Here is a 23488-nt window from a genome sequence, read left to right on the forward strand (position 1 = left end):
ACATAAGCATGCAGCCAAATCATGCACAGATTGCTTAGTCCCACACCCAGATTTTCTGATTCAGTACAGTCGTGAGCTACATACCATGTTTTCCCTAAGATTATAATAGAGCTAAAAAAGTCCTACCATCTTGTGACATCATAACCTGATAATGTAGTATAACACATCACTTACGTGTCAACAAATCTGTGCTACCAAAGTAGCACATACAGTAATAAGTACACACTTTGTGTTAAGTACAAAACACTTAATAACAATGGTAAAGGACTATGTTAATAGTTAATGTATCAACTCTACTATGTTTTTTTATCATTATTTAGAGTAAACTCCTACATTTACTGTAAAATACCATGCCATGTTACAAGGGCGGCAGCCTCAAATATCTTGTTTACCATGTGTCTTTTTTTTTTTTTTTGGTCCCAGGGGCACTTAAACCACTGAGCCACACCTCAGCCCTTTTTATTTTTATTTTTATTTTTTTATTTTGAGACAGGGTCTCATTAAATTGCTTCAGGCCTCTCTAAATTGCAGTTGGCTTTGAACTTGCGATCCTCCTGCCTCAGCCTCTCGAGTCATTGGGATTACAGGAGTACACCACCACACCTGCTCAATATTAATTTCTGACAAGTTTCCAGGTGATATTTATGTGGCTGGTCCTGGGGCCACACTTTGACACCCAATACTTTAAAATTTGAACATGTAAATTGTCTACAAATAATTTGCTGGCAAGCCTTTATCATTCATGCTTCCCACCAACAAAACTTAGGTTACACTGACAGTTCTGTGAGGTTGCACAAGTTCCTAAATAATGTCCAATTTAAAAAAAAAAAAAAAAACTCAAACTCTTAGTAATAATCTAATCATTTTGAAAGCATTATTAAGTCTAAAGAAAAGCTCTGGATTCTGAAGGAAGCTTCAGTTTACATAGTAGTCATCATTCTGTTATACTTGGAAGCATTCTTACTCTAAAATAATCATTCGTGAGGCAATAACACTTATTCTTTTTACCCAGAGGAAACAGAAATAACAACACAGGAAGCACTGGACAGCCTTAGGCCAGTTCTTTTTGGAAAACACATTTAATTCACTGTTGCACAACTCAGAGGAGGTGGTCAGGAAGGCACTTAAGTAATTTCAGGAATACTTAACAAAGAGAAGTGTCTGGACAGTCTAGGAATGACTGAGAGGTAAGGATCTGACTCCTGATACAGCAACTTGTCAGGAATGTTAGGTTTCCTAACTGTTGTCCACAGACCCTGAGACTGGACATAAAATTATTCCCAAAAGAGCTGGGCAAAATCCCTTTGTGCTGTGTTGCTGATGCCAAAATACGATTTAAATGTTCACCCTATGCCAAAACTAACCTCTATTTCCTATCAGGCAAACAAGCAACACTGGTCTTCAAGGCCTATAAGCCTCATCCCAGAAGCTCACATAAGATTTCATGATTTTTTTTTTCGTCCTTGGGATACACTGTCTTCCTCCTTCCATAGAATTTCTTGATGTAAATCATCTTATCGAAAGAAAATGTCCCACTACTACTCTGATGGACTCTGTCTTGATAGCCAAAGGTTACAATTAGCTTCTGAACTTCTTGGATTTGTGATCATCCTTCTTCCGTTATTTGTTCTTCCGCACATTCCCATCTCCTACTGTAAGGGTAATGTGCAGGTGAGACAGGGCTCAGTCATTAGCCTCATTTGTAATTTCAAGGCTTATTCTCAGTGTTAACAACTGAATCAGCTATTTCTTATTGACTTGAATATACACAAATAACTAAGACATAATAACTAAGTGGAACTTAAGTGCTACATCAGGAGATATACCTGCTAACAAAAGTTGGAGAAGGGGTTCTGAGATAGGATAGAATGAGGAAGAGATTCTCCTTGAGAAGAATGATAGGGAATGGCATCTGCTCTTGCCAAAGCCAGAGCTCTCAGATTTTCCAGCTAAAAAGCAAACACTAGAAATATCCCACAGGATTTTTTTTTTTTTTTTTTATGCAGTGCTTGGCATCAAACCCAGGGTCTCACACATGCTAGGCAAGGGTTCTACCACTGAACTGCACCCCAGCCCCATCCCACCCCCACAGAATCTTGACTTCATGTTTGATGCCATTGAGCTTCCAGCATCTTAGAATGTTAAATTTGACCTTCAAGATTGGCTCGTCCAAATCCATACTTTTTACAACTAGAGAACTGAGCCCCAGGGAGAAGAAAGTGACTTGCCCTAATTAGCGTTAAAGATTTCTTGGCTGTGACACCGAACACAGGACTCATATTTTTCTCCTTACGCAGATCTTTCCTTTCTGAGGGCGGTGAGACGGGTTTTTAATATGGGATGAAAGTCACCAGTGGAGCAATTGCTCTTGCTCTTGCTGGGACAACAGAACAGTCCATCCCCCTCAGGAAAGGTCCAGTATGTCCATACCTCCATCCGCACAGGCTCCCACGAATCAAGAGCCCCTTAGAGACCCAGCAACTGGGCAGCAACTTACCACGAATGATGCCAAATGGGAGTGCCCGTTTTGCACCCCCGTCGGCATGGCTTTTTATGCTTTCCTTTGTCATCAAATAAAATTACAAATATAAAGTGTGTTTATATACATGTTCCTTTAGAGTAAGCAAACCTCATCATGGTTTCAGGTGCTCCCATGAGAAAAATAAAATAAAATTGCACTTGTGGCCTCTCAAATTAAAGACTGAGTTAAAACAAGGTTGTCCTGCCCATAGGGAGAGAGGCCACACATGCTGACCCAACTGGTCCATCACTGTGTCCTGGCACTTACAGTCAACAGACTCATGGGAATGACTCCTGCACAAGACCCCCACGAGGTAGGTAAACGCAGTCACCCCCATGGATGGATGTAGCACACAGAGGCCCAGGCTTAGGTTAAGGAGGTGCCTCGGACATGCGAAGAAGTCTGAAGGGGAGGACCAGACCTCTGGTGCTGACCATAGCACCCTCCCTTGGAAGAAAAGCATTTGGTCAAAAGAGAAATCCCCAGTACACAGCAAATGTCCACAGCAGCAAGGGTGTGGAAACGGGAGGGAAAGAGAAGGTGCTGGTCTAAGGAGGACCCTGTGACCAAACCTCCAGGGTAGAGCTGCCAGGGAGGCAAATCTAAAGGGCCGTGATTATGAACTGGGGGAAGCTGGCACATCCCGAGCCATGCAGGACCCCTGAGTGGCCCTGCCTTCCTCGCGCCCATCAGATTAGTGTATATTAGGTGGCAAGGACTTCCTTTACAAGAGAACCATAGCTGGACTCAGATGGTAGCAAAAGGCACAGGAAGCTCTCCCCTGACTCCTGAGGGAAAGGGAAGGAAGCAGAAACAGAGGACAAAACCCGGCTGCACAGCCCCACAGTTCCTGAGAGTCAGGCCCGACAGCCATAAACTTACAAGCTCAGGACTGAGCCAGGCTTGGCATCCTTTTCTCTGAAATGAGAAATCTTGGCGCTGCCCTTTTCTTTAAGGAGAATGGCCTGATAAGGAAAGCTGGCTTCTCACTGAGGTAATGAGAGAACACCTCCTCAGCTCCATGCCACCCTCAGGCCAAGCAGGGACTCGTCCCTGCAGGAGGCATCTGAGAACAAAGGCTGAGGAGCTGTGCTCTGGGGACACATCACAAATTTTAAATTAAACTTTCCCCCACGCGTTACACACACACACACACACACACACACACTTCCAAATACTGACATCCTCCCAGCCCACCCCACTCTAAGCCCAAATCCCGCCCCACAAATGCTGTCCTCTGTAAACATGACGGCAGAGATGCCCATCATCTGGCATAGTCTGATGATGATCTGATGATGACCTCTTGTCATTAAGTACCCCCGGTAGGTGATATTGGTGAAGGTGGACGTGGCCTCTTTATTACAGCGGGTTTTGGCCTGTGGAGAGAACAGGAGAGCGTCTTAGGGTCAGCTCCTAGGTGCTCTCATATCCAAAGGTTTCCTTTTCACCTGAGAGGGTTGCCCAAGACCTCCTCTGGCACAGGGGTTAAAGTCAGTCCAGCACTCTGGCACTCCCAAAACATTCTAGAACAGCTTGTACCCGAATCTTGCCCTGCTTCCTCCTCTCCCCTACTCTCCCTTTTGTTTTTCTCCCCTTTTCCTTAGTGTGGCAGGGCCAGCCAGTGTGGGGCAGAGAGAGGAACGCAGAAGGCAATGGTCAGAACACCTTAGACTTGCTTTTGCTGAAAAGACTCTGTTCGTTTTCATCTCAACTCTTCAATGATTACCCACAAAACTGTCATGTTATCAGGGAAAAATAAACACCTCACTAGGTTTCCCAATTATTTTCCAACAAAAAGTGACAAATCCCATGAAGTTAAGTAGTTCTTTCTCTTTGTATTTTGTTTGTGTGTTTTTGTTTTGTTATTGTTTTGGTTTTGGTTTTGGTTTTGGTATTAGAAATTGAACCCAGGGGCACTTTACCACTGAGCTACATCCCTAGCCCTTTTTATTTCTTATTTTGAAACAGGGGCTCACTGAGTTCTTGAGGGTCTGGCTAAGTTGCTAAAGCTGGCCTTAAACTTGTGATCTTCCTGCCTCAGCCTCCTGAGTTGCTGGGACTATAGGCATGCGCCACTGCACCTGGCCACATAGTTCTTACTGGTAACTTTGAGAAGCCTAACACATTCTTCTTTATTTTGGAGACTCGGGATGCTCTGCATGGTCTTAACAGAAATATCCCCAGTTTCTTAAAATCATTGGGTACAAAGCTCTGGGATCACCACCAAATGGGAACAAACTTTTGGTCTAACCCTGGACATTCAAGGAGCCAAATGTCATGTGGAAGGTCCAGAAAATAGTTAAAATGTGGAAGATGAGCCAAAGGAGAATACTGTGGAATCAGTATATAAAAAGTTCTCAACAAACACTTGTTTGATTGAGTTAATTCAGGATAAACAACAGGAACCATAAGAGAAGAGTCTGATTTGGAAACTACCATGTGGTGGGAAAAGAAGAGAATGAGGTAGATTGAGGTCCTGCCACTATTCCTAAGAGGCTGACTCCAAAACAAAGTCCTATAGTTACCTAATTCCCTCCCATGATCAGGTAAGCTACTGAACTCCCCTGCACTCAGTTCTCTTACTTATAAAATGGGAACAATAATATTGCCCCCCACCTCGGTTGTTACAGGAATGAAATAAGCTAATATGTAAAAAAAAAAAAAAAAAAAAAAAAAAAAGCATTTAGAACAGTTCCCAGCACATGGTAAACCCTCAGTAAGTGTTAACTATTGTATTTTTTTCTGTTCGTTTTTAATGCTTTGGACTTCAGTACTATATAATGTATTGTGTGTTCTCAATATAGGTTTGTCCTGTCTCCCTCAACTGAAGACTAAGTTCTTTTTCATTTCTTCAGTGTTGGAGCAGAGCTGGGTCCCTACTTGTTCAATCAGTTCTCAAGACCATGGCCCATGGTCACTGTGTGATAGAGGATCAGGTGGTTTTCAGGAAGCTTAAAGACAACAGTGAGACCATCTCCCAGAGCAGAGGATAATCTGAAAACTACAATGCTGGCTGACCCTGGCCACTCTGAGTATTCCCACTTCAGGTTCTTGAGCCAAAGACTCAGGAAAATACCCAGCACAGCCCAGCCTCTTACTGTGTCCCATTTTGCTCTGGCTCGTTCTTCCTCAAATTTAGCAAACTCTTTCCGGTCATGGATGGTGATGAGGAGCTTCCAGATGAGCAGAGTTGCAAGGCCGATGAGCAGAATAGCCCCCATCACTGAGAGCAGGACCACAAGGATGTCAGGACCCTTGGGACACTCTGCAAGGAAGAAGCAGAGAGCAGGAATCACTTGAACTGGCTAAGACTGTAAGGCCTTCAGTGTTACTTCAGAGTAACGATGCACTGGAAAGACCTCTGAAGGGAACGGGACAATTTCAAAACATAAATTCATTGTTCGTTTTTAAGGGGGCAATCTTTAGGGAGGCAATAAGCTGTCCTGAGTAATTTAAATCTGAGGTCTCAAGCTGATCACACGTGCACAGTTCACCCAACCATTCGTTTTAAAAAATGATTTGTCCAGGCTCCGTGGCACACACCTGTAATCCCAGCAACTCAGGAGGCTGAGGCAGGAGTTCAAAGCCAGCCCCAGCAACTTAGGGAAGCCCTAAGCAACTCAGTGAGACCTTGTCTTAAAATACAGAACAGGGCTGGGGATGGAGCTCAGTGGTTAAGCACCCCTGAGTTCAATCCCAAATACAAAAAAAAAAAAGGATATGGCAACTGAGGGTGTAGTCCAATGGTAGAGTACTTGTCTAGCATCCAAAAGGCCCTGGGTTCTATCCCCAGGATCACGCACACCAAAAAGAGGAAAAAAAAAAATCAAAAGATTTGGAAACACAAGAACATACATCCCTACAAAGTGGCCATCAACTAGAATTGAGAACAGTTGCCCCTTTTAGCTGGGACACGTTGTTTTCTATTTGTGAGAGTCCTCACCACGCTCCTGTTTCTCCCCTAAACAGAGGCAAAGGGTGACTTGTCCTTGTGTCTGTACCACTGTGCACTCTGGGTTTAAATCCTGGCTTAACGCTCTGTACTGCATGACATTCAGTAAACTAACTTTTCTGGGTGTCTGTTGGAGAATGGCTTCACATTCACTTTATGGGTGGGGGGCCTTGCACAGGCTGGGCAAGCGCTCTACTACTGAACTATACCCCCAGCTCTTCAAACTCACTTTAAAAACGTGGTAAGAGTAATACTTAAGTGAAACATACTTAAAGACATGAGAGCAATACCTGGCAAAGAATAAGTGCTCAATAAAATATGAGCTACCATTGTTACTAGTGTTCTTCTTATACCCAGCTGTTTTGTTTATTTGCCCACTTACCTCCTGTAGACATTTGTGTCTGTTAACTGTGGTTCAGATATGTACATCCTTAAGGACTATGAACCTAGAGACCTTTTTAGCATGCTTAGAGACTAGGAAGCCTGCCAGCCATGATAATCTTAGGAGTTCTTTCTCAAAATCTTTTGGTCATCTAAAGTCCTACCCTATTGTAAGCTGACTTCCTGTTCAGCCTCAATAACCAAAGCAGACAGAGGTCCATCATCCCCCTGAGGTTCAGCTGATTATCCTGTGCAGATCTCTGTTTCCCATAAACCTCAGGTGTCTGACAGGTGACCTCACTCTGGAAACCTCAAGTGTTATGAAACTAGGTGTTTGTATATATGGGTATTGATGAGTCTGGAGAGGAAGTCACACCCACTTTCCACACTGTCTCCCACCTTCTTCTCTAAACATACACTCTGTGCTCACCACACATTGCACAAATGCAACCACCACCACAAACCAAGCTGGCCATTTCCCAACCCACCAAATTACACCCTGTCTATAAATAAAGGAGCGCCTGGAGAGAGGCCGTGAGGTTCCGGTGTCCGAGTTCCCAGGAGTGAAGGGCCCCAATTTTTCTGGGAAAAGCAATTATGAATTCTCTGGAAGAATGGGACAGGGCACACCTTCAAACCTCAAAGTGAAATCTCTTCCATTCTACATGTTAGTGTGGTCAGGACAGGTAGACTCCCAGGAGGTATTCAGGTGAAAGCAATCGGTTATCCATCTGTACCAGCAGGGGTGGGTTGCTTCCCAGAAACAGAAGACAAGATCAGGTGGTCTCTGAAAGGCCTCCCAGACATAGCAGTGGACCCAAATTGAGTGACCCAAGGTCAGAGAAGTCTGGGTAAGGTTGACAGATTTAACAAACAAAAGTATAGGAAGCCCAGATAAATTTTATTTTCAGATAAACAATGAATTACTTTTTAGTATAAGCATGTACCAAATATTGCATGGAACATATTCTATTTTATCTGGAAACTCTATTTGGGAGTGAAGAGGGCCCAGATCAGGAGCCCATTCCATGTGGCTACACCCCACATGGCCAATGCCTAACCATTTGACATATTCCCTTTACTGCCCTGCCAGGACTCAGGCCTTCAAAGAGAGCATCTGCAAAGCTATGAGTTGGCAAAGAGAAAGAAAATAATCTCCTACTATGCTCTGGGACCCCAGCTGCTACAATCTCCTCAAAGTCAGAGTCCCTAGAAATGGTTGGGGCTGGGGGTAAGAGGGGAGACAGAGCCCGGACAAGCAGAGAGGAAATGTGGGTCTCTGGACCTAGGGTCCCCTAACTTTGTTGTTGTTGTTGTTCTTTTTACATACACATGACAGTAGAATGTATTTTGACGTTATACTAGGGTCCCATATCCTGACGTGGAGGAGTGGGCCTAACTGGCAGGGCACCAGAGTTACCATCGTCTCTGTTCCCCACAACTTCAGGCAGTAGACTGCAGTCTCAAAATCACAAGCCAGGGCCAGGGTTATAGTACAGGGGTAGAGTGCTTGCCTAGCACATGTGAAGCACTGGATCAATCCTCAGCACCACATTAAAAATGAATAAATAAAATAAAGGTATTGTGTCCATCAACTAAAAAAAAAAAAAAAAAAAATCCCAAGCCAAATGATTTGGATAAGTGGTTGAACAGGGGTACCAGCAATGACTGTGTAGCAAAGAGATGAAATACTGTTAGACCCAAAGCAAAGACATGACACCCTTCTGGAACAAGTACAGACAAGGGTGCAGCAGGGCAGGTGAGAAGATGTGAGGAAGTCCTGGTCAAACCATTCCACACCTGCTGGCTCACAGACACATCCCTTCCCATGTCAGCTGCCCTTGGAGTCACTAGTAAAAGTAAGGTTATGCCCTTTCTTAACCTTCCTTCTCCCATAAAGAGTAACAGCTCTGGGAAGGTCTGAGGACAACATTCCAGATGGGACACTGTGCACTCCTCCACCCATGGATACAGTAACGCCCCTGATGACATAGATGTGGCAGCTCTTTCCCAAGGAAGGGCGACCCTGGGTAGCTCCTCCAGACTTTCCTTCCTCCTTTTTCCCACCTCATTTCCTTCCCTCCCCAAGCAGCCAAAGTTCTCTTAGTAGATAGCAAGATGTGCCTAAGTCTACTTGTCCTCTAGGAATAATCAGTTCTAGCAAATCATTCAAAATCCCTTTAAAAACTAATTTCTTGGTAGATGCACAGGGATATGGCCATGGATAAGACAGACGTTGTTCCTGCATTTGCGAAGTGTATGGTCAACTGAGCAGCTGAGCTGATTGAAGGAGCAATTTAATTCTAGTGAAATGAAGGCCCTTCTAAGGGAAGCACAGATACCATGAGAGGCAAACAGAAGAACAAAATCTAGTCAGCAGTGTGGAGGCCAGTGGGGTCTGAGAAGGCTCCCTGGGGGAAGTGATGAGCCTAAAACAAGAGGCACTCAAATGCTGGGGTGTAGCCCAATTACCAGGAACACCGATAACACAGAGGTGTAGAGATATAGATTTGTGGACATAAGGCAGAGCTCAGGACTCTTTTTTGTTGCTGGGAATTGAACCCAGGGCCTCACTCTATTACTAAGTTACAACCCCAGCCCTGGACTTGCTTTTTAACAAGAAAATATGTTAAAGTTTGAGAACCACTCTCTTGGACCAAGGGCTAGCAAATTATATAGGGATGGGAATAGGAAAGACAGGAGAATGGACATAACTTTCCTATGTTCACATATGAATACATGACCAGTGTAACTCCACATCATGTACCACCCCAAGAACAGGATCCTCATTAGAATAAGTATACTCCATGTATGTATAATATGTCCAGATACACTCTAGTGTCATGTAAATCTAAAAAGAACAACTAAAAAAGAGAAAAAGATACAGCCATGTCCATGCACTTACAGAATGTCTATACTGCTTTCCTATGCTACCATAGCAGAGTGGAGCATCCACAGCAGAATCCACATGGCCCTTGAAAAATAAAACATTTTGGTTTTTTAGAGAAAAAAAAAATCTGGCCCCTTGTGTAAAAGATGATTTGAAGAAATTCCTACAGCTATGAATGTCAAGATACCAAGTGATTCAAGTTCAGCCTTCCAAGATTGTTCCTTGGTTCCTATGTTTGCCCAGCCCTCCACCATCAATAGTCCTAGCCCTCTGCACTGGACATTCTTGATTTCCATGTCTGTCTCACCCATGGCCGGTGAGTACCCTGTCTGCCTTATTTACTGTTATAGTTTCAGCACCTAGCATAGTATCCATCATATAGTAAGTATTTAAAATTATTTTCTAATGATTCATATCTTAATCTGTTGTGTAAGGGAAAGGAAGGTACATGATTTGGATATGCTTTGACTGTGTCCCCATTCATGTGCTCAGAGCTTTGTTCCCAGCATGGTGACATCAAGGTGGTGGAAACCTTAAGAGGCAGAGCCTAGCACAAAGTAATTAGGTCATTAGGGGCACTGCCCTTGGAAGGGATTAAGGTAGTTCTTATTGGACCCCTGTTAGTTCCCACAATGACAGATTGTTATAAGAAGAGCAAGCCTGGGATGGGGGTATCGTTCAATGATAGAACACATGCCTAACGCGCGGCCCTGTGTTCACAGACAGCATTCACCATGTGGTGATACAGCCAAGGAGGTCCTCACCAGAGGCTGAACTGATGAAACCACTGATCTGGGACTTCCAGCCTCCAAAACTGTGAACCAAATGAACTTCTCTTCTTTATACATCTCTCAGCCTCAGGTATTTTCTCATAGCAACAGGAAATGGATGAAGACGGAGGCCATGAAGGTGGTAAGGCGAAGCAACCAAATCCAGTTGTTGGGTGGTAATTGACCTGTAGTGGGCCTTTGTATGATGAGGTGGACTCCTCCTACTTCCAAAAGGTCTTAAGAGCAAGTATTTTTAGTCCTTTTGGTGTTCAGTGCAGCCTTGACTCAGCGCCAGAAACCCGGCACTACATACGGGCATCGACCTGGTGGGATTGGTGCTCCCACATCAGGCCTTCCTCTTACAGCAGCAGGCAGGGACCCCATGGCAGCTGTCTCTCAGCAGAACTTATGCCATGGGCTGTAAAGCGCTAGAATTTAAATTCCTTATTTCTTGACGTTATTGCCTACAAAAATGCCATGAAAGGGCTGTGGACATGGCTCAGTGGCAGAGTGCTGGCCTAGCAGGCATGAGGTACTGGGTTCATCCCCAAAACAGGGGAAAAATCAGTCATGGCATATTTTGTTCCTTGATGACCTCCATACCTACCTTCTTCCTCTCCTTACCCACCTTTTTATCTTGCCACCTCTCAATCAGAAAGTCACTCTTTTGCTAATACTTAAGTTTATATGTCCCCTCGCCAACGTGATAGACTCTCACATCACTTTTAAGGCCAGGCTCAACCTGTTCCATTTAAGAGGAGTGGTGAGTAGAAATTCCTACCTAAGATTGTTCCCTCTCCCCAGGGTGAGGAAAGGCCTCCGGTTCGCTCACCTGGCTCTTCCACCACATACAGGATGGACTTTCCACTAGCATCTTCATAGTACTGGAATCTGACAACGCAGTCCTCCTCATTCTTGTAGGTACAGTTCACTGCATCCTTGCCAGTGTCCTCTGGGGAAGGGAGGGGAGAATATGGAAGAATGAAAAACCAGTCACTTCCTAGAAGATGACAGCTTTCAAAAACTCTTCCAGAGGACTTCTACAAAAGCATGTGACAGGAAACCCTGTGCCTGATATTAGGCGAGATGCCCAGGTTCAAGATAGCTGGCATGCCTGGCAATTGCCAGTCACTGACCCTTGCTGATGTATTTTGTCCCTCACGGGCCCTTCTTGGTTCTTATTCCCTCCTCTGGAAGGAGCATGATATAATAATATTATACGTTTTGATTCAAATCCTGGCTCCACCACCTCTCAGTTGTGTATCTTGGATAAGTTATTTGACCTCCATCAGTCTCTCCTTCATCTATCTATAAAAGGAAAATGATCTGCCCACCTTACAGGGTTGGTGGAGAATTTCATGCTTAAAATAAATAGACTTTAACATACAGTAGGTGTTTCTTCCCTTCTCTTTCTTTTCTCTGCTTGCTCAATAATTCTCAATAGTTTGCTTACACAGCATGTGTAGCTCTTCTGTGTCTGTTTCTGATCCTGTGTGCCTCCCACAGTGTGCAGGTGAACCCTCAGACCTGTTATTCTGTCGATGACACTGTGGGTCACCCTCCACCAGCCGCACTGCATCCTATACTGAGGAAACCAGATAAGCAAAACTGACACACAATGAAATTAAGAAAATGTGCCAAGATTCCACTGCAAATAAGTGATGGAGAGGGACCAGAACATGACTCACAAAACACATCAGTGGAGGGCTGGTGTTATAACCCAGTGGTAGAGGGCTTGCCTGGCATGCATGAGGCACTGGGTTCAATTCTCAGCACCACATATGAATAAATAAAAGGTCCATAAACAACTAAAAAAATATTTAAAAAAAAATACATCCAGTGGACCTGAAGTCAACAGGCCATCAGTGCTGGTCCCTCAGCACAAGGGAAAGAGTAAAGATCTCAGGATTCAGTTCTCAATGCAGGATTCCCTTCTGTGGGCAAGGTGATTTTCTTGAGACTCAGTTTCCTCATTAACAAAATAAAAATAACAATAGTACTATAGTTCTACTTCATTAGGTCTGGAGAACAATATGTAACATGTATGAAAGATGCTTTTATAATTTTCATAAGTTATAAAATTTCCTATATGTGAGCGTTTACCTTTATGATTATTATGGTAGTGAAGGAGGTGGGTAAAGAAATGCTTATCAACTAATGCTCACCTGGTCTAGATGATAAAAATACCTTGGGGCTGGGGAGATAGCTCAGTGGGTAGAGTGCTTGCCTTGCAAGCACAAGGCCCTGGGTTCGATCCCCAGCACCGCAAAAAAAAAAAAAAAAAAATACCTTGACGTCTTAGCATACCTTCCCTCTGGGCTAATCATAGAAGTGTAGTCTCCTCCAGAGGAAAAACTCCCTCTTCAAACTCAATCCCCCAATCACCAACTCCCCCCCAGCCCACTTCTGGGCCAAAAGGTTCAGAAAGCTGGCTGTTTTCCATAACACTCCCACCAAAAGCTGATGCCTGGCTGTCTCACTAGGGCTCTCGCTGAAAACACATTTCCTGCCTTTGTGGGAGATTGCTATCTCCAGAGAGACTGTATCTCCCTGGCACCACCAGTGCCTCACTGGCCCAGATAACCACATCAGATGTGCTGGCAGCAATGAAGATCATCTTTAAAGTCAAGATGAAGTACAAAGAAAAATAACTGCAGGCAAGAATTTTGTTCCCCACTGTTTGTATTCCTGTCTTATCTGAGGGGGATCCCAGAAAGCCAAAAGGGCTTCGGGATAAAGAGATTTTGGTAATGACCATAAGGGTGAAGGATTCCCTCCACACCAGCCTAGGCATTGATTAACATTTTTTTTTTTTTTTTTCTGGGTGCTGGGGATGGAACCCAGGGCCTTGTGCTTACAAGGCAAGCACTGTACCGACTGAGCTATCTCCCCAGCCCCTGCTTAACATTTAATAAAGTGAACCAGGCAAATGCTCACTAGCCTATTAGGCTATGGTGATGACCATCATAGGTGACTATTTCCCAGATCTGTACCTCAGTTTCCCTATTTGGGGTACATTATCTTCCTTTCTTTGGGGGTGGGGTGAAGTTAGGGGTGCCCAACTTATACACCCTTTACAAGTTATACACAGGTTTTTGCTGAGTCTGTGGGCTTCAGGAATCAAAAATGGGAAGGCCTGCTGGACACATTAGAAGGGACAAAGGAGGTCTCCCAAGAAAGCTAGCTTCATTTCGTGCCTGCTGTACATCAGGCCTACATGATGGTTCTTGAAGCAGGAATTGCTCTTCCACTTTATAGATGGGTGTTGGACAGGTTCTGGGACTGAAGTGGAAACATTTAGAACCAAGATGTGTGAGGCACTGAGGCCTGCTGAACTTACTAAGCTCTTTCACAGACTCGATCTCGTCACGGCAATAACGGGTACAGGTGTTTTCCTCATGAAGGACTCCCCGGTCAAACTTCTTACACTCCACACACTCCCTAAAGGAGAGAGGACAGAGCAATTAAAACAAGGGAGGAGCAACCGAGGCATGTCCCAGTGCATCTCTGACCTCCAGGTACCCAGAAAGCTGCTCCTCAGTTTAAAAAATTTGAAAACACAACACACACACACACACACACACACACACACACACACACCCTGAAAGATCATCCTGGGGCCCAAATAGTCAAGTGTGGGGTTCAGGAGTAAAGGTGTCCTCCTCACCCAAGGCAGAACCTGACAGCCAGAGGTCCCAGGTTCTTTGTTAAGCTTCTTCATGTCCCATCTAGGATATGTGAGCTCTACACACTTCAGGGAGCCTTAAAGTCACAAAATTTTGGGGGCCAGTACAAAATGAAATTTTTGTTCAGAAATTACTAAGAACAGTGACAACACAACATGCAAAGGCCCTTCCCAGCGTGGGCCCTGTATGGCTAGCTGCACAGGTGCACGCCATGACTCCATCCTGCTTAAGTGGAAGAAGAATGGCAGCTCTCTGGAGTTGGGCTTCCTCTGTCCCACCAGCAGGTGAAGTGTGTGAGCTGCCCCTGCTCCACAGTGTCCTCCACAGCTCCAGCCCTGCAACTCCCACAGACTCAGAACATCAGCACTGGAATGTTCCAGAGCATACCTGGTTGAGCCTTCCTTCCTGAACTCAGTAGTATTCAGGATGCCACCCTAGGAGAGAGTTTGCTCCAACTGGAGTCCAGCTAGTGCTACTTCAGCCCCTTACAGTTGTCTGTACCTCCAACTCCCCAGAGAGGAGAGAAGCTATTGGGCAGGAGCAAACTCTTCTCCCTAAAGCTTCGGGGAGTAAGAGGTAGAACCTTAAGAGTTGGGGATTCTAGTCCAGGGGACTCTCTCCCCGCTCCCAGACTCCCAACTCTCTCCAAACTGCCCACTCACTTCTTAAAGGTGCAGGCATCCGGGCAAGTGGGACATTTCTCACAAGTGTCCCCGTAGGAGCCTGGCTGGATGCAGATGCAGCTGCCACATTCACACTTGCCCCGGCCGCTACACAGCAGCCCATTGCTGGACATGCAGGTGTCGGTGCGTGTGGTGCAGTTGCAGTAGTAGCCAGTCCAGTCGGAGTCACACAGGCAGTCCCCACAGCTGCACTGGCCGTGCCCTGAAAGCACACAGCCCAAGGGTGGGTCAGCTAGTGATCGTCCCACTCCCATGGAAGCCTGCCACAAACTGCCACCCCTCTCTCCCAGCCAGACAGATGATGATCCTCCAGATCAGCAGGGCGCTGGCTCACTGTGAGGGGAACCCTACCCAATGGGGACAAACTTGGCTTTCTGGGTGTTCCAAGGTGTGGCAGGTCTTGGTCTGAGTCCCTGCAGAGCAAAGGAGTCTCCAGAGCTGAGTCTCCTCCCAAGATTCCCACCCTTTCTCTTGCCCTTGAATCCCTCTGCCTTCTCTACCAGCTTCCAGTCTGAGAACAAAGCAGCTCTTCAGCCTTGAGAAGTGGCACAGCACTGAGCAACAGCCTGGAGCCACAGCCTGCAACAACAGAGGGTACCCAGAAGCCTGGATAATATGGCCTAATGACAGCAAAGTGACCCTCAGGCCCCAAACTACTTCCCTTTGACCTGGCACAGGCTGCTTCTCTCTCCCGCCAGACCTGAGGAGTCTACCCTTGCCATCACTATCTTTTCCCAGCTGGGTTAGACACCAACATAGGCTCCAATTTGAAGAGCTGGTCCCTCCACTAACAACTCAGCCACAGATGTCTGTTATTCTGTTTCTCAAATCGGCTCAGTGCCACCCTGAGAGGTGAGCAGCAGGGATCTGAGAAAGCATGCACAAGACAGGAAAACCTCGACACAGGGGCCACGGAGGACTCGAGATACCCCAAGCACAGGGAAGGGAAGATACGCAGAGTGCCCCAAGGCATGGGGGCGTCCAAGGGGCAGACAAAAGGTACCAAGAGCCCATGGAGTCAGCCAATGGAGTCGAGTAAGCAGAAAGAGCAAATGTAGCCTACCTCCCAGCTTGCTGAAGGCCAGAGCTCTTAACTAAATCCCGGGAATGCCACAGAGAAAAGACAGCAGAGAACAAAAGAAGCAAGATTTTCCTGAGGAGAGCAGTATAGACAATCATTAGCAATGACCTTGCATAGCCCAGTGGCCTTTGCCAAGCCTCTGCTGGCTCATCCTTGTTCCTCCTCTGCACTCAAAATTTGCAGATATATTCTCCACAATCAATTGCTTTTGAGTTGCAGACACAGTTCAACTGTCTCCAACATCACCCATACATCTTGTCTTTCTTGTGCTGGTTCTCTTCTCAGTACAGAATAGGGTGCCTTGGCAGCATAGTAGGAAGGTCTTAGAAAGCATTTAGACAAAAGAACTACATCTGTGTTCCAAAGCAACCAAGGAAGCAAATCTTTCCAGTGGAACAAAAACCACTACAAGGGTAATAATGCCCAAGAACATTTGTTGAGCATTTAATAAGTGTCAAGTTCTTCAATATGTTATCTTACTCATTTCTTATAACCCTGTAGTATCAAAGAGGTTAAGTAACCCATCCAAGGCCACACAACTTGTAAGTAGCAGGAGCAGGGCTCATAGATCATAGGTGGCACTTAGTCAAACATCTCTCCATTACTCTGACTTTAGATCCCGAGTGCTCAGCCTCTATGCAGTATTATAAATAATGCTTTTCCATATTTATACTCATATGGTTTTTCCAGAAGACTGCCATAACATATAGAGAAAATGGAGTAAGTAAAAGTAAAAGATGGAGTTCAACTGGCTAAATTTGACCAATTGAGACGTGCAGAAAAGTCCAGTAACTGGGCTTGATACCAGTGAAAAACTACTAGAAGAGAACATTTTAGGAATTCAGATTTACTGAACTATTTGAGTGGATGGCACAAGAAGGAAATGTCTCACTGCTGTGTTTGTGGGCCTCATTGAGGATGTTTCCATCCCTGGTCCCTACTTGGTCCCATCGCTAGACAATTCTAATTATCTCTCCTTTTCCAGGTCATCCTCAATTCAATCCACCCTTCCTCTGTATCCACGATTCTCCTTTTTTGGTTTCTAACACTTGGTGCTTTTTGACAGCTCGTTGTTTTGAGGGGCATCCTGTACGCTGTAGAACGTTTAACATCCTTGGACCTGCAAAGGCTCCATACTGCCTAAAGGATTAAGTCCAGCGTCTTCAGCAAACACATAAGACTTTTACAGTGAGCTCCACATACTTCATCACCCACCTGACCTTTCCACACGTTAGCTATCACACAGAGGTATTCATTTTCTCCACTATCCTTATTTCCTTGCATTCCTGTTCAGGCTGTTCCCTCTCCTAGAGTGTCCTTTCAGCCTGTGACCACTACCAAACTCCTACTCAACCTCAAAGGCCCAACTCAAATGTTTATTCACTCAGCAACTTTTTTCTGACCTCCTCAGACAGAATCAACTGTCTGCTCCTGTGTTCTTCCACTGCTCCTTCTGTCCTTATTTTATGCCCATTTGCTTTCCTATTTCTCTTTCTAAATTGTGAGCTCCTTGATGGGAGAGAATAGGCCACATTAATTTTTCCAGTAACTGATTATCATCAAATCTGCTACAGAGTAGGCACACAATCAATGTTCACTTATCCATTCATTCATTCATTCAACAAATAGTTACCACATGGTGGGCACTGGAGACTCAGCAATGAATAAGGCAAAGTCCCTTCTACCATGGAGCTTACAGCCTAGTCAAATTTCTGGAAAACCCATACATATCAACCAAGCTATGCCCTGTGTTATATTATTATAGCATTGCAAAGAGCTCTCAGCCCTGGTGGGGAGATCTGTTCACCTCACTACCGAGTGTAGGAATGGAAGGGAGCCTGGGGTCAGGGTTCAGACTGCTTAACGGCAATCATTCAAATTCATTAACTGCATCCCCCTGATATTCATTTTACAAGACTTTAAAAGTTGGCTCCTAAACCCCACAGAAGGTGACTCATTCTCCAGAATTCTAAATCAGGAAGAAGCATAATAAAAATCTGATTGTTATCAGAAGAAAGGCAGGGGCAAAGGGGAAGTAACCTGAATTGCTCTGGAAGCCACATCACTTTGTGAGTAGGTGGCCCCAAGGAGGTGGAGGAGGGATGGTACTGAGCCTGAACTAGCTGGCACCTATGCCTCCAATGACCCCACAGGGTGCAACCAGTGTCCCTTGGCCCCTGTGGGTCCCTTTGCCCATGACCCCAGAACCACCCTCTAGTAACCACACTGGCATTCAAGACTCAAACATACCAAAAATAAATAAAGGCACAAATAAAATATGACTCAGTTTTTGCTGCCTTGGAAAGAGGTCTGTTTCCCAGGAAGGATAGGGAACACAAGGCCAGCTGCCATGTATATCCGGAGGTCTGGGATGGCAGGAGGGTGGGGAAGGCAGACAGCCACTGAGTCTTGAGGTTGGGTTCCCTAGAAGGACAGCGTGTGGTGAGGATTCTTGTTCAAGAGACTCACTGGGGAAGTGGAAAGGAGGAAGGGAAGTAGTCTAGGGCAAGAGGCAAAAGCCAGCAGGAATATGGTCTCAGACAGAGACTGCTTTCAGCCTGAGTCCACTGTGGGCTCTGGAGCATGAATGGCACCATAGAGCCAGGCCCACCTTGAGGCAAAGGGACTGGCCTTGCCCCATGCCTGAGGGAGAGGCAGTTCCTGTCGGCCCAGGGCAAGGCTGCAGAGAAAGGACAGCTGTGAGCTATTACCAGTCAACCCTCACAGCAGCTGGGGGATGGGTGTCCCTGCCACCAGAGTGGGGCCCCAGGGTGTCCACTATGCCTTGCTTTTGGCCACAGCTCCTGGTTGGGAAAAGACCGACACTACAGTGGTTTGGCGGCACTCAGAGGCCTCGGCCTCCTCAGAAACCCTTGTCCCACAGTGTTTCCTTTGTGAGGCAAAACAAAGTGATCTTTGACAAGATGATCTGCAGGGCCAGCCAGGGAGTGAGGCTGGGAGTGGAAGTGGGCAGTCAGAGCCAGCAGGCTGACCCCCAAGCCCTGGTAGAGTCAGCCCTTAAAAGGCAACCACAGTGTGGTAATGTCAGAGGATTGGCACCCCTCCAAAAGGGAGGCTATCCTGGGTTCACAGGAAAGTCAGAGGAGGGAGACAGACCAGAAATGAGTGGAAGAGAGGGAGGCAGGGAAGAAGGAAGAGCGCTGGGGAGCAGGTCAGAGGGACTGTGATCACCCTCCCTGCGTGGCTGGACTTCCGGCTGACTCATTGTTCCACTCCTTTATGACCCAGCCTTCCTTTGAGACTTATCACACGTCCCACCTCCTCCGTGAAACTGCCCAGGCCTCCCCTATCCACAGCGAGTCTCCCCAGGGTGGAGTCCTATGGGGCAGATTCCTATAAGACGCCCCCAGGACCAGTGACAGATCTGCCAGATTCTGCCTCATGCTGTGAATTATGCTTAGGTAAGTGAATGAAGCACAAAGCTCTTATTAACACCTCTCTATCCTGCTCCACAGCACAGAACCTGTTCACACAGGGTGCCTGATAGAGGCAGCGAGTGGAAAAGAACCTTGAGGTCTGGGGATGTGACTCAGTGGGCACTTGCCTGGTGTATGCCCCCCCCCCCCCAAAAAAAAAAAACCACCTTGAGGGAAAGGCTGCACTCCCCAATGGGTAAGGCAGGGGTGCTGATGGTGGGCAACACTGCAGACCACTCCTACAGTAGGGAGGGAGTAGGCCCGGAAACCAGCTGCCATGATCAGTGGCCAGGGGCTAGGAAAATGGCCAAGTCACATCAGTCCTGCCTCACGAGCCCCTGATTGCAGCAAAGAACAGGCGACAGGGCCAAGAACTCTGATAAGGGGCAATGACAAGCTGGGCTATAGCTCTGAGAGGCAGGAATTGTGCATCTGACCCCTGATTCACCCCTATGGACCAAATGCTGGCACGGAGCAGGTGCAGGATGAACGTGCACCCCGAGTCCTGTTACTGAGGATGTGATGACAGCACTGCAGGGTCCAGATGTGAGGCTGGCCAGCACCTGACGCCCTGGCAAGAAGTGGTAGAGGGAGGCTGCTGAGGACACCCAGGTTCCCCCATGGATTGGACTGGAGTGTACCGAGGATGAGCTGTTCCTGCATCCACATAGGCAGGAACCAGGGCTTCTGACCCGGGCAGCTTTCTTTTCTGGCTTCAGTAGGGCCATCAGCCAAAGGAAACACACTCTGGCTGCAATCCCTCCCGCAGCGCCTCACAACAGACCAAGCCCCAGAAGAGAAGCAGGGGTGCCCCTAGCAGGCCACCTGCAGGCCTCTCCCGCAGCAACCGCCCTGGCTCTCAGTTCTAACCTTCTCCCCTTGGATCTCCCACTCCAAACTTGCCCATTTCCTTTGATACTTTCAATATGATGTAAGTACTATTAAATATTAAAATGAGCTGAAATTCCTGCCTTACCCCCTAATTCAAATTGTCATTATATGTTTTCATTTTTGAGCACCTGATCTCTCTCTCTCCCCCACCAATCTCTCTAATATTGGTATCATTTTCCTCCAACCCCTCTCTCAGATTTTTTTGCCATAAATAGGGGAAACAGTGTTTCAACTCCAATTAGAATGGCAATTATCAAGAATACAAATAATAATGTGTTGGCAAGGATGCAGGGGGAAAAGGTACACTCATACATTGTTGGTGTGACTGCAAATTGGTGCAACCACTATGGAAAGCAGTATGGAGATTCCTCGAAAAACTAGGAATGGAGCCACCATATGACCCAGCTATCCCACTCCTTGTCATATATCCAAAAGATCTAAAATCAGCATACTATACAGATGCAGTCATATCAATGTTTATAGCAGCACAATTCACAATAGCCAAGCTATGGAACCAACCTAGGCACCCATCAACAGATTAATGACTTTTTTAAGATGTGGTATATATACACAATGGAGTATTACTCAGTCATAAAGAAGAATGAAATTATAGCATTTGCCAGTAAATGGACAGACCTGAAGAACAGGTGCTAAGTGTTAATAAGCAAGACCCAGAAAGTCAAAATAAGGGGCGGGGGTGGCAGGGAAGAAAAAGAAAAGGGAAGTGTTTCAACAAAATAGAAGAAAGATCAGTGGAGTACAGAAAGGAGATCAAGGTGGAGAGAGAAGGGATGGGATAAGCAAAGAACAGGGGAATGATTCTGCCCTAACTTTCCTGTGTACATACATACATACACTTCAGTGAATCTCATTATTGTATCTCCACAAGGCACTAATTAAAACAAAAACTCTAATTAAATAGCAGAAAGATCAGTACAGAGAGGGAAAGGAATGGGAAAGGGAAGAACAGTGAAAAGGGGACCGAGTGAGGGCAAATTATAATCCATGCTCTTATAATCATGCCAAAATGAAGCCTAATGTGATATGTAACTAAAAAGAAGTAATAAATAAATAAATAAGAAAAGGAGTCGCTTTTATGTTTCCAGGGCACGCTGTAGAATGACACGGATTTATCTTTCTAATCAGGCTTTTTTAAGGGCCAAGGTTAATGTTAAAGTGAACATTTGTGTCAATTAGTTCAGCTGGTTAAACTCCAACGCAGATGAAGCTAGTCTGGGACATAGATCATCATAGGAAGCAACTATAACCTCTATGTTCAACTGGCCATAAAAACATAACCATAAACCAGTTCCAACCAACATGCAAATGTCTGCAGTCCGTTGCAAAAATGATTAAACTAAGATAATTATGACCCAGCAAAAATCCATCTCCAAAGCCCAAGAAAAAACCCACATTGCTCATTTGCCCTCTGAAATTGTTGCCAGCATATCTACAGATAAAGTATTAGCTTAACTTCTAGCTGGACAAGTACCCCAGAAGTGGTCTTTAGGGCAGGGAGAAACCAGTTTGAGATTATTGGTAGGCTTCAAGATTTTAATGAATTTTGTAGTGAGGACAGTTCATCATTCAGCAGGTAGAAGGACTCAAAATGATACACCCCAGTTTGTAGCCAGGAACGCTCTATGGTGACCCTATCCAGTAGAACTTTCTGCCCTGTTGAATTGTTTTATATCTGTGCAAACACACTCACCACTAGCCACTCAAGGTTACTGACAAAAGAGCTAAATATATGTTCAGTCTCAATTAATTTAAACAGCCTCGTGTAGCTAGTGGTTACCATACTGAATAAGGTAGATGTGGCATCTCGAAAGTAATAGTTTAAAAACATAAAAGAAAATAAAAGCAACAATGCCAATTGCAACAGAGGTACCAAAATAGGTCTAACACTTAAGCGCACCATCCTCCAGACATTGTCCTAAGCATATTAGTTCATTAAATATGCTCCAAAGTCTTGCATATACAATTTTCCAAGTCTCTTGAAACATAAATTCATGTAAAATTATTACTAACTTATTACTAACTTTACTAACTTTACTATCTATATGTTCTGATACGTATTTTCTGTCTATTCTAAATATTTAATCATCATCACTCAGTGATTTTTTTTTTTTTAGCAGAAAAGGTGTTAGTCCCTATACTCAAAAAGATCAGGAACTTAAACATTGCCAGAGTAGGCAGAGGAAAGAAAAGAGCCTATATCTATATCTATCTATCTATATCATCTATATCTATCTATCTATCTATCTATCTATCTATCTTTTCCGTGAAGTTTCCCCACTCTTTCCTACCCTATTCCAGGTAGGAGAGACGCCCTCAGGAGCAGAGGCTGGTTTTAGCTTTCTCGTATCCTATAAGCAAAGGAAAAGATCAATCCGCCACCTTCCCCCGTCTGCTCTTCAGCCCTGGCCGTGGAACACCGTCTGGGCAGCTCTGCCCGCCCCGCCTGTTTCTGGAGCTACCGGCGCATGCGCACGTTTAGCCACGCTGCTAAGTGGAGCGTCGCCGGGCCTGCCTTCCACTCACCTGAGCACATCTCCCCCTTGTAGCGGACACAGGAGAAATCGTCGCATTCGCAGTATTTGCCGGTGATCTTGCCAAAGTCACTGCTGTGGCAGACGCACTGGCCGCAGAGGCACTCGCCCCGCTGGCTGCAGACGGGCTGGCCCTCCTTGGGGCTGCACTCATCCTGCTGAGACGGGCGGTAGTCCTCTTCTGAGCACTCGCAGTGGGACCCGAGCCAACCGGGCCCACAGCGGCACACCCCACACTCGAAGGTCCCATTGCCATTGTTGCAGCGGCGGCTGTAAGGCTCGGCGTAGGCCTGGCAGGTGCAGTCGCAGTCGAAGGTGACCTGGACAGTGAGGCTGTCCTTGAAGCCCACAGGCTTTATGGTAAAGGACTTCTCCTTTTCCTGGGGGCAGCCGCGCACCTTGGCCTCAATACTGAAGCTCACCTGGATGGAAGGCCAGATGGGATTCAGATGAAAGTGTCCCAGTTAACACTCAGGCCCCCGAAGAGAAGCAGCTATTCCCTGCCCTGCCAAGGAGTACCCACATTGGGTGTCTAATCCTCCTGTGGTCTAGAGTTCCTCAGCCTTCCCACTACCAAACTCTACAAAGCAAAAACAAGAACATAGGGTAGCTGTGCCATTGTGACATATCTGGCTGAACACAGA

The 23488-nt window shown here is 45.8% G+C and overlaps 1 protein-coding gene across 3 annotated transcripts in view; it reads right to left on the minus strand.

Moving 5' to 3' along the window:
• Positions 1-419: 419 nt before the first annotated feature.
• Positions 420-23488, minus strand: part of LOC306658207 (integrin beta-3-like) — a 56119-nt gene continuing 33050 nt past the window's right edge. For 2 of the 3 annotated variants that reach the window (XM_079134949.1, XM_079134950.1), the window contains exons 10-15: positions 22837-23261; positions 14863-15085; positions 13855-13955; positions 11347-11466; positions 5620-5786; positions 421-3897 (exon numbers count right to left, since the gene is read on the minus strand). In XM_079134949.1, coding sequence (XP_078991075.1) covers positions 3535-3897; positions 5620-5786; positions 11347-11466; positions 13855-13955; positions 14863-15085; positions 22837-23261 — 1399 coding nt within the window. In that variant the 3' untranslated portion in view covers positions 421-3534. Of the gene's footprint in view, positions 3898-5619; positions 5787-11346; positions 11467-13854; positions 13956-14862; positions 15086-22836; positions 23262-23488 lie in introns of all 3 variants that reach the window. The other variant, XM_079134948.1, reaches the window with a different exon arrangement.

Source organism: Sciurus vulgaris (assembly GCF_902686455.1).
Source record: "Sciurus vulgaris genome assembly, chromosome: 3".
Lineage (NCBI taxonomy): Eukaryota > Metazoa > Chordata > Mammalia > Rodentia > Sciuridae > Sciurus > Sciurus vulgaris.